The sequence below is a fragment of the Notolepis coatsorum genome (assembly GCF_963971535.1).
Source record: "Notolepis coatsorum genome assembly, chromosome: 2".
NCBI classification, from domain to species: Eukaryota; Metazoa; Chordata; class Actinopteri; order Aulopiformes; family Paralepididae; genus Notolepis; species Notolepis coatsorum.
Window position 1 is genome coordinate 25,349,537 of NC_140166.1, and position 12,067 is coordinate 25,361,603.

At 41.4% G+C, this 12,067-nt stretch overlaps 1 protein-coding gene across 2 annotated transcripts; it reads right to left on the reverse strand.

Annotated features, from left to right (window-relative positions):
- Nucleotides 1-3,177: 3,177 nt before the first annotated feature.
- Nucleotides 3,178-10,280, reverse strand: isl1a (ISL LIM homeobox 1a). 2 transcript variants are annotated; one of them, XM_084309026.1, is made up of 7 exons: nt 10,163-10,280; nt 9,017-9,206; nt 7,645-7,904; nt 6,031-6,182; nt 5,725-5,856; nt 5,065-5,232; nt 3,178-4,302 (listed from the first exon to the last, which is right to left on the reverse strand). In XM_084309026.1, the coding sequence occupies exons 1-7, from the start codon at nt 10,188-10,190 to the stop codon at nt 4,186-4,188; spliced, it is 1,047 nt and encodes a 348-aa protein (XP_084165152.1). In that variant the 5' UTR covers nt 10,191-10,280; the 3' UTR covers nt 3,178-4,185. The 2 variants fall into 2 exon arrangements, with proteins under 2 accessions (XP_084165152.1, XP_084165151.1); XM_084309025.1 differs by having other exon boundaries at nt 6,031-6,185; nt 10,163-10,220.
- Nucleotides 10,281-12,067: the final 1,787 nt, after the last annotated feature.

Sequence of the window (12,067 nt, forward strand, 5' to 3'; positions counted from 1 at the left end):
GTTATTAAACCTGTACATTCGATGATGTCACTGAAAGCTGGTTCTAGAATATCAAGATAGCATTGGGAATAAGAGTTTGAAAAAAAGGGGCTAAAGTTGGTTCAATTGTACCACATTTCTAGTATGAAATGTAATAAGGTGTAATAAAATGCCATGAATGTCTATATGTTATTATGTGTTATTGTTTCTTAATTAACATGTCATTAAACATCTGATAACTATTATGAATATAATATCAAACCAGCCGATGGAGACAGGGTACAGGCAATAAACAGCGATGGCATCTTCATAATAATAAATGTTTGTAAAAAGTGAATTATGGATGGTGGGTGACTATATATGCTTTCAATTGTGTAATTAAACTATAGTGTATTCAGCTACATAACATTCGATTTGGGGACTATGCAGCTGTGGAATTGGAATGATAACCAGAGCAATTGAGTTTCTCATAGTTATACTTGATTATAGACTAAACTATCAATGTTTAATCATGATTTAAAAAAATGATGGGCCTTAAATGGATCTTTGAGGGACACCAGACACCATTGTTAAACTGCAGTTTATCTTCACTGTTATAGACACAAGTAATTATGCCCTAATCCTGTAGTTCAACCCTATAACAACTAGAATAAACATTGGCTGATTATCAGTCATTGCCACTCCCATACTGTAGCTATAAGTTAAGCGAACATTCGGTAATACAGAATATACTGTTCACATCCTCAGCCCAGTGAGAGAACCTCTGCTTTGACTTCTCAGGTGGAAAACCATGTGTCTCATCCTCCGCTGAATTCTGACTGAGAAATCAAATTTAGATGATAATTCATTGATTATTCCACATCACTCAAACCAATATGACCCCCCCCCCCCCCCCCCCCCCCACTCCATTAGCCACCACCTATACCACTATGTGACATTATAAATGTTCTTTGTGTTTTGGTGAATATTACAGTGACACGAATCTGTTATTTCATCAGATGCTGTCTGACCGTACAACAGATGAGTTCATCTATCCTGCAACGTTTTTATAATCTTTAGATGAACCGATGACAAATGATTTGAAGGTGAGAGGCACATGCACACAACCGTACACACCACCCTACACCAGACACTGCTGTCTCACTCCCACTCAGATATGTCTTGTCCTTACAACCACAATATATTTACCATTCCAAATGATCTGATGCAGCCATATCCTCTTGAGCCAGAACTTATAGGGTGAGTGCTTAAGTTGAATCTGGGCCCAGACGTTGGGGTGAGGGGGGGGGGGGTGTGTGGTGTGGTGGGGGTGGGGGGTGTAATAGTATATAAATCCATACTGTATTGGAGTGAGTCATAACACTCTTTGTCAATATGCCCCTCCCCCCACAGACACACACACACACACGCACGCACATACACACACACACACACACACACACACACACACACACACACACACACACACACACACACACACACACACACACACACACACACACACACACACACACACACACAAACACAGTGATAATTGGCAGAAAGTATATCCACAACTCAACACCAACATTTTGAAACTATAGCCATCTGGAGCAGAACATATAGAATACATTCTCAGCTTGACATGATGATCAAATTCAACACTGAACAACAGTCAGACCCTGGTCTCTTTGACCCTGTCTCTTCTCTTCTGCCTCATATCATGCTTTGTTCTCCAGTCACCGTGCATGTACTCCCGCAAGCTTTAAGCACTCACGCACGCACGTGCGCAAAGACTGCATGGACTTGAATGCATAAGCCGTGACTGTATAGGCCTATATAAGCTATTTAGAATTTAGAAACCGCAAACAGTATATTTAGAAAACAGCGACAGTGTATTTAGTTGCATTGAAAAGCCAGAGTGCACGTCTTCTTTCTTGAATCACCGCAACGTGAATATAATTGGATATCTGCGAGTATTTAGCATCCGTGACGTCGTTAGGATATACTGTAGCTTCCTAGATATTCAACATGATATTAGTACCCGATCTGATGGGAAGTAACAAAGTATTTGTACTCAAGTACTATACTTGAATAACATTTTGAGGTACTTTACTATTTACTATTGTACTTTACTATATTACTGTTTGTCTAAATTTCATTCTATAGGGAACATTGTACTTTTACTCCACTACATTTCAAAGCAATTATTGCACTTTTTTACTCCAATATACGTTTATCCGAATCCACCAGTTACTAGTTACTTTGAAGAAGAAAAAAAATTGCATAGAAAACATATGGCACAAATTGATGAAGATGTGCTTTCAAATGTGAAGCCTGTCAACTGCAAGAGGGCGTAATCAGAGCAGAATAACTGGACCACATACCACTTTAACATCACCTAAGGTCAGTGGATCAAGGCTTGAAAGCTCCCAAAGACTGGAATACACTAACATCATGTAGAATGCGTAATTTTACATTTGATACTTAAAGTACATTCAGCATCAAATACTTCTCTAGTATCATTTGTATCTGGTCGTTTACTTGTATTTATAAGTAAAAGGAACTGTAGGCCTACTACCACCGCTTCTTGGCAAACAGCGATGTCTGCATTTATCCAAGGACAGCGCGGCGCTCCCCTCGTCATGCAGACATGTAGGCCAGACGCACAGTCTGTATAGTATACCCTCATCCAGAGAGATCAGCCCCGTCTCTGTCCTCTAACTTCCTATATGTTGCTTTTCATCCTCATCCAGAGAGATCAGCCCCGTCTCTGTCCTCTAACTTCCTATATGTTGCTTTTCATCCTCTCGGTGATGTATAGGTTCTAAAAAACACACGGTAAAGTAACACCTGCAGCGACATAAGCAACGCTGAGACCCTGTGCATATATCAGGAGAGATGTACCTCACAAGCCTTTAGTCTAATTCAGAATAACAATGCGGAGAAAATCCAAACAAAATAAAATAATCGTCTATGGCACTGAGAGCTTTGGTTAGAGGTGCAGGATATCGGGGACCGTGGCATAAATCAAGTCCATCTTTATTCGTGAAATAATCCTGGAGATTTATTTCTGCTCGTGGCGTTGATTTAGTACATGGTAGGGAAAAAAGGACACGACACATACAATGTGGATAGATAATCCAGAGACCACGGTACAATATTTAGTTTTTACTTCAGTAAAGAAAGTTACACAAAAAAAAGTGGCAAGTCTTTCGACAATAAATAATAAATAATTTTGTTGCACAGGAACAAACGGGGGAAAAATATTTTTTTTCCAGAGCTAACGGTCCTTTTTTAACTTATAATATAATATACACATCTTTGGGAAAGAAAAAATATTCTTGGACGGACACAAACTCACACACACAAAAAGTTCCACGAAGCTTGTGGCAAAATAGAGGTATACCTTGTTGCAATGCTTTAGTACTTCTGGGGCTTTCAGGACGTGTGTAACAAAAATGGAAAAAGCAATGCTATCCCCTTTCAAAATGTCATATCATACCAAGGGGCGAATCTCAGGTCAAAGCTTTTAAATAAAATTAAAAAAAGGAATCACCGGTCATTTTTTTCATATTCAAACACAGCATTTGCGCAAAATATTCGTTTCAGATTTAATCTTCAATGACGTTCCTATTCCTATAGGTCCATATTTTAGTCGATGTAGCGAACATCTTCTTTTTCTCTCTCTCTCTCTCTCTCTCTCTTTCTCTCTTTTGGCAAAACTGTAACCAGGCAGTTTCAACGGGCAGCACCAGTCATGGATGAAGTGAATTCCGTCCATTAGTTGTTTTGTTTTTTTTGTTATAGACGCGCGTAATATACGCGGGCACGCCACGCTCGCCACACGCAACACGCGTCTTTTAAACACCGTGGTTAATTTGCAAAGGGGGGGTGGGGGGTGTATTTTGCAGGTTGTACGTAATAAATCCCACGATTGTCTTCACAGTGTAAAAATACAACCAGGGGGTTGTTTTCAATAGAGAGGGCTCGTCGTGCACTCGGGAGGATGACAGACACACTCTGTACGATGGAGGGAAAACGAGAGTGACGTGTGGCCGCGGGCCCCCTGCAGGCTCCCGGTCTAGTGTCCTCTGGTCCTCTCGGTCTAGTCCCCGTGTGTCCTCTGGTCCTCTCTCGGTCTAGTCCCCGTGTGTCCTCTGGTCCTCTTGTCCTCTGGTCCTCAGCAATAGAGATCAAGTCCGCGCGGCTCCCACGGCGTGCACACTACGCCTCTATGGGGCTCGACACCATGCTGTTCGGCGTGTCTGGAAGCTGGGAGGACATCGACGCGACTTCGCTCCCCGTAGAGTTGGAGCCCGGTCCCCCCTCGGAGAAATTCACCTGAATGAATGAAACCAAACCAAAAATTACAAAAAAAAGAGGACATATATATAGGACATATTTTCACACGACACAAGTGGCTGAATTCAGAGGCGTGTGATATAGGCCACAATGTCAGCTGGTTGACGTTTTTTTAGTTGATGCTATTAAAGTCTTCTACACCCGCATATCTGCATGCCTCCGTATGATAGCATGTACAATAATGATGTACCGTATATATCTATTTATTCTCACCATATATATATATATATATATATATACACACATCTGTCTTTATCCTGCATAGAAAATAAATTTTTACATACCTGATACTATATCTGTATATCCCTTACTCTTAGTTATACCGCTCGTCATGTATGACTTACTATAGTGTCTTTACGTTATACGCTGTACATTAATACTACAACTCTGCACACATCTAATTAGCACTAGTAGCCTACTATAAGTGCACCTGTACATTGTATATGACTATTGCACTTTACTGTTACATTTGCACTCTGGTTGGATGCCAAACTTATTTTCGTTGTAACGTGCTGTGTGCTGTATGATGATGACAATACATTTCAATCGAATCGAATCTAAAGAACCACCGACATATTGTTTAATAAGCCCAGCAACCCGCACATCTCCTGCCTCCTCGCTGCCGGTGAAACACGCATAGCTCTGTGTGTGTGTGTGTACAGCGTGCGGCCTAATGAGTGCTGCAGACCCATGTTTTGTCCCTCCCTTGCGACTACAGATGTGTGTTTTTTCCGTCCTCACCAGCTGTTGAAACGCGGGCTGGTCAATGTCACTCTGCAGCGCGAAGTCGCTCAGGACCTTCCAGGGCGGCTGGTAACTCTGCACCTCCACAGGGTTTGCCTGCAAACCACCGTCGTGTCTCTCTGGACTGGCGGCCACCATCGGGGTGCCTGTCATTCCCTGGATGTTCTGCAGGAGAGAGAGAGAGAGATTGTTGTTGTTGTTGTTGTTGTTGTTGTTGTAAAGGTGAAACAAATAACGTAAAAAATACAAATTCGATTAAAACAGGCGTTTAACAGGCGTGTGTGTGATAGGCTATGGCGGCCTCGGAGTATAGGACTGTCCTATTAGGACTGTATTGAATGTGCACGTGTTGAAGAGTGTGTGTGTGTGTGTGTGTGTGTGTGTGTGTGTGTGTGTGTGTGTGTGTGTGAGTGCGTGCGTGCGTGTGTGTGTGTCAGTGTGTGTGTGTGCGTGCGTGCGTGCGTGTGTGTCCGCGTGCGTGTGTGCGTGTGTGCGCGCGCGCAACCCATTTCTATGATTATGTGTGTATACATGCGCCCGCATCGCATAGTCCTCCCCGTGAACCTGTAATCAATAGTAGCCGGTAATACCATGTTGTCAGGCCTATAAGATTCAGTTCAGTTAAATAATAATATAATAACAACAATAAAGACTCACCGATTTGTCGTTGGGCTGCTGCTGCTGGAGCTGTTTCATCAAGATGCTCCTCTTCTTGTCCTTGCAGCGCTTGTTTTGGAACCAGACCCGGATGACCCGCGGACTCAGGCTGGTCATCTCCACCAGCTGCTCCTTGATTGATTGATTGAAACTTTATTAACAGTGTGCAGAATGGGTACAGTACAGTACAGCTCAAAACATACAATTGTTAAGGGGATGCAGACCAGAGAAAGACTTTCGTCTTGTTTACATCAGGGTCCCCCATTTTCAATTAATCATAACATAACATAATACGATATGACATGCCTTCATGAGGGCGTCGGGCCGCGGGTTGGCGTTGTAGCAGGTCCGCAGCGTGTGGAGCTGCTTCTCGTTCAGCACCGTCCGCACGCGCGTCGTCTTCTCCGGCTGCTTGTGCACGTGCGGCCGCAGCGCGGGCTGCCGCGCCGAGATTGGCTCTGCTGTTTGGAAAGGGGGGAGAAGGAGGCGAGGGGAAAGGAGAGGAATCATATTATTTGTCAGGGGTTCCACTTCCAAACCATCACGGCGTATACACATGCAGCCAGGCAGCCCACACGAAGACGCAGAAGGGCATCAACAAGGCCTGTATAGATGTGTAAAGTAAGTAACCCCCATATTCTGTCTTGAGGGCCAGTTGTAGAAGTACCTTCTACCTATCACCGGGAACAATAATAACTATCTCGACATCCTAGTATCCAAGTTCAGTGGAAATACACTCCAATCAAAGAACCCACGGGACAGAACCCACGGGAGATCATCCAGAACTCCAGAAGTGTGTCAAAGATGACGAGGAGGAGGCCTATATATTCTCGTGATGAACCGGATCTGGCATATTCGTTCTTAATAAAAACACCCTGATGTCCAACAACGCTGACCAAAACAACATGGACCCAAGGAATGCACAATCCAGTTCGACAATCCAAGAAGATCACAACACCACGCGAGAAGTTATTACATGGAGATTTTCTATTTTTTAATAAGACAACTATTGAGTGGCTCTTTGACGCGCAGCCGTGGACCACAGTTCTGCAGCACCGCGGCGCGTGCACAGAGTCCAGCAAGGCGACTATACAAATTCCATTAAACATATATGAATACATTCCTTCTTTAACAAACTTCGTGGATTTCCACACACCAGTACATTATACGTATAGGCCCTTTATGAGGATGCAGGATTACCATATAGGAGGTCAATGCGTTGTAATTTTGTTTTTTGTTTTATTGATGCAAAACAAGCAGATGGACCAACATGTGTCATGTATCACTGTTGAAAAATAGACCAAATTGGTCAATATTATGCCAAGCTTGACGAAAGGCAGGTCGAAAAGAACTCACGACCCATTCAAACCATCCCGCAATGTGCATGGTGAGTGGGTGTATTATGGAATATTCTTCACCATATACTCCAAAACACAAGATATGTTCCCGTAACGTGAAAGACACGCTCAGCACTATACAGCAGTGATCAACTCACATTATGTGACTTCAACGACAAGTCGGACAGCAGAACACAATATGTGATAACGTGGACAATATCACCTTGAAATATTCGTAAGTGATAGCCCAATTTAAATCTTCTACATAAAACAAACGATTTCCACGACCAATAAGACCTATAATGACCTTATAACACAATTCCACAAAATAAAGAAGACTAATTTATCGGTTGTTAAAGTTTGCTTCAGGTGACATCATGTGTAGACAGTACGTGTACCGGTCCATCAACCGTTTAACTATAACACCGCAATAGTCATGTATTTCAACCAGCCTGGTCCAAAATAGGGTTCTTCCAGCCCTCTCTCTCATAAGAACAAAGATAAACGAACCCTCTCAATCACACTCAGAAAACAGCGCACGTTACAAGTACAACAACCACCACCGGCCACACAGCGACCTTACCTGCCATCTGTAGCGGCCTGGCCGGGTGCAGGGGGCTCAGAGGGTCGCCTGCGCCCATCGTAGCCCGCTCCACCACGTCGTGGTCGGCCCGACAGAACAGACCGTCCTCCCTGAGAGCGAACTCGTCCCCCGGGATCAGCTGCCGGCTGCAGGCCACGCACCGAAAGCACTCGATGTGGAACACCTTCGAGCGAGCCCTCATCACGAAGTCGTTCTTGCTGAAGCCGATGTTGCATTTAGCGCATTTTATCCCGTATAGCCTGGCGGAGGAGAAGGAGATTAGGTAACCGCGGAGACTAGTGTGTCAGGCTCCCCGCCATCTGCTGCTATAACGCTGCTGCAGGCAGAGTGGAGGAAGGAGCACAGCACACTGGAATGCAGCAGACAAGAGATGACACACGTGTATACTGCTTAATGACTACTGGATATAGTATTATTATTATTATTATTATTATTATTATTATTATTAGGCTATAAGGGGAAGAGGAAGAGAAGAAGAAAATAAGAGAAAGACATGGCCTAAAAAAATATTAATATATAAAAATATAGTCATCGTATATTTATAATTATGTTATATGTACATGTCAACTATTGTTATTATTATTAATAATATAATAATTATAATAATAACAACGATAATAATAATAATAATAATTGTTGTTATTATTATTATTATGTAGTGTCCGAAGCCATAGGTTTCTATATAAGTGGTGTAATTATATCTGGGTGATTGAGCTGCAGGTCTACCTTCACATTTACATAAATTTCCCCCAAACCAGCTCATTTATAACGTGACAACAATAATGCTATAACATCTATTCTAAAGTGTGGTGTTTAGGTGAAGCTGTCACCAACCGGTCGCGGGATTTAGGATTTTAAATAGTCTCGTGCTTCGTGCCAATACGACGATAAAGAGGGTCTATTTGCGCAATGTCGTTGTTGTTGTTGTTGTTGTTGTTGTTGTTGTTGTTGTTGTTGTTGTTGTTGTTATTGACGATGATGATGGTGGTAGTAGTGTTGGCATTGCTACTGTTGTATTATGTCTAATTGAAGTTTGATATACAACTATTAAAAACGTTTGAAAACAAAACACAAATATTATTATTAATAATAATAACAACAACAACAATCTCCATGTAGTAATAATAATGATAATAATAATAAGAGTAATAGTAATGACAATAATAATAATAATAAAATATATTTATTTAAAAGGTAAATCACAAATGGCTGTTGTACTCCTTTGAAAATAACTGTTATTAGAGCGCAATTCCATGTAAAAAGACAGTGAATGGGCCTGAATGTGTCAGTCAGCCCAGATCAACAATGTTATCAGCCCCCCGCGTGTTATCTATATAGCAGGTCCTCCTACCTGATATAATCTCGTTTACAGTACGTTTTCCCGTCCCGGACGAAGCACGTGCACGACTCGTCCAAATACTGATTACATTCTGCACATTTCAGACAGGCCGCGTGCCACTCCAGGTCCGGCGACACGCGCAGAATGTACTGGTCGTGTATCTGGTTGCCACAGCCGACGCACAGGGAGATGATGCGCTTTTCTGCAAGAGACAAGTCGTATGTTAAAAATAAATAAATAAATAAATAAACAATACTAATAATAACAACAATAATAATAATAAAATAATTGTCAAGCAGTCCCAAAAGATTACGCTTTTCACGACTATAGTCTACAAAATATATCGCTTATATACACACACACACACACAGCTTTTTAGGTTTTCTTTCAAAATTGTCTCAAAGGGTAACCTTTGCTTTTTTAAATACAATTTTAGAGTGGTCGCAATATTGGAAAAAGGCTGTGAGGAGGTTTGATATGGGCCTCGTTTGGTTACGTGTTCTGGATCTCTTTATCTAATGGTCCTGACAGTGGCTGGGGAACCTAAGCTATTATCCGATCAGAATCATCTTAATAGCCGAGGTCTAATCGATAATGACAGCGAAAACCGTGCATGCCATGATAAGAATAATAATAATAACAATAATAACAATTATAATGATAACAATAGCAATAACAATGATAATAATAATACTAGTAATAATAATAATAATAGTATAAAAAAATACTACTAGTATACTACTAATAATAATAATAATAATAATAATATTAATAATTATAGCAATAATAACATTAGCCTAATAAATAAATAAATAAATAAATAAATAAATAAATAAGTTAAATTATAGGTAATGTTGCGCCTGACAGCAGTTTAATATCCTACACCACAGTTCATCCCATTCTAAAAAAGAAAAAAAACTACAAAAACGTTTTTCCCCCAAATATACTACATTTTGTGCATCACGTCGCCGCACATAACTTCACAAGTACCGGAGCGGCATAAAGGCTTATCAAAAGAAAGAAAAAAAAAGAAAAAATAAATCGAATTGAAAGTTGCATGAATCGCTCTCGTTTTCTTTTTTGCTTTCGGATGCAACGACGACCACGACACCAACACCAACGACAGCATCCCGAAAGAAGGCTCCGGCTTCCACTCACTTTTCGGCGGATCCCCCATGTCGCCCATGTCCAGAAAGTAAGGCGGTGTTAGGTCCACTTTTAAAACGGGCTGCAACAGTTTCTAAAAAAGCTGGTCGCTCCTCCGTCTTTCGTCCCGCGGACCAAGTCACAGTGTCGGTATAGAGGAGCGGGCTGTGAGTGTGTGTGTGTGTGTGTGTGTGTGTAATGTGTGTGTATGTGTGTGTGTGTATGTGTGGGCCTCCGGTACCTAGTCCCGGTCCTAAACACACTGCTTATCGCTCCCTCTAAACTCCCCCGCTGCACCAACTCTCTACTCTATCGCCATTGGGCTGCTGACGTAGGAGACAGAAACGTCATCTTTATGGGAATCTGATTGGCTGTGAAAAGCCGAGCAGCTGTTCCCCTCAGAAGCAGCGACACACAGTCAACAGGGGCGGCCGGCCTGAAGGTGCGACAAAAACACACAATGACAACTTTTCAAAGAGGAGGTTATTAATTAAAGGGCTGTTTCGCGTGTTTTAAAAGACAAATGAGAAGAGTCTCCCCAAGTGGCGAGATGGTAAAAGTGCAGGACTAATTATTTCACACGGATGAGATACAATTAGATACAAATGTATTGTCATTGAACAGCACAAGTACAGCACATCGAAAATAAGTTTGGCATCCAACCAGCATGCAAATGTAACAGTAAAATACAATAGTAATATACAATGTACAGGTAATTTAACTGGATATAATATATATATTAGTACTACTGAGTAATAGTGCTAATCCGATGTATATGTACAGTGTTATTATTATGTACGTGATAAAGGTATAAAGCCAAGGCACTATGGTAGTAAGTCATACTGGCCAGCAGCGTAAGAGTTGGTAAGGGATATATGTATATTATATACATGTAACACGGGTTATATGCAGGCATGTGTGGATATATAATATATAATAATATATAGAATATTATTGTCTACACTTTGATGCAGACATGTAGGATGTGTGAATGGAATTAGGCGAAATGCTATAACTTGATGGACTAGTCAAATGTTTAAATATATAGGCAAAATATAAATGTTACATATGGATTATAATCTTCGCAAACCTACACTATACAGTACTATACATATCATGGATGTAATTCTGAATTTGAAGGAAACATTGAAACAGTGCACGATTTCATCCACAAAAAAGGTGGTTATAATTGCAATAATATATACATTGTGGACCACAATGTATATATTTTTGCAATATAACCACCTTTTTTTGCTGGGCAAAACTATTTAGCGGATATTGACCTCATATTTGTAGTTTTACGCCACATGGCTGAGTTTATTAGTAAAATGTGTGTTCGGTGCGAGCAGCATCACACAACACTAACGAGCTGGGTGTAGGAGACGCTACAGCAGCCATGCACACAGAGAACTCCCCAAAACAGCCACATAATAGACACAAACGCGCCCTCTTGTGTCAGTAAAAAAATGACCCCATTTAGAAACCAAGTAACTCTCCAAACAAAGACATGTGAACTACAAACACGTCCAATCTCCAGAGCAGAATAAACACGAAATAAGACAAGTGACAGTGGACAAGGTTTGATTAAAATAAATTCATTATTTGTTTGTATTTATAGCGACGGACACTGTTTTGTACCTCTTTGCCTGTAGTAAGACACGTGACACATTGGAGTGTTTGAGTGGCAGGTGCGATGAAGGAAGGGGTAGAGAGCGGGGAAGCGAGAGAGAGAGAGAGAGAGAGAGAGAGAGAGAGAGAGAGAGAGAGAGAGAGAGAGAGAGAGAGAGAGAGAGAGAGAGAGAGAGGGGGGGGGGGGAGGGAGGGAGAGAGACTGTAATCTATTACCATCGTTGGAGTCGGATCTTTACCTGATATTACAATAAAGTAGGACTATTAAATGTGAAGATATTTCCGAAA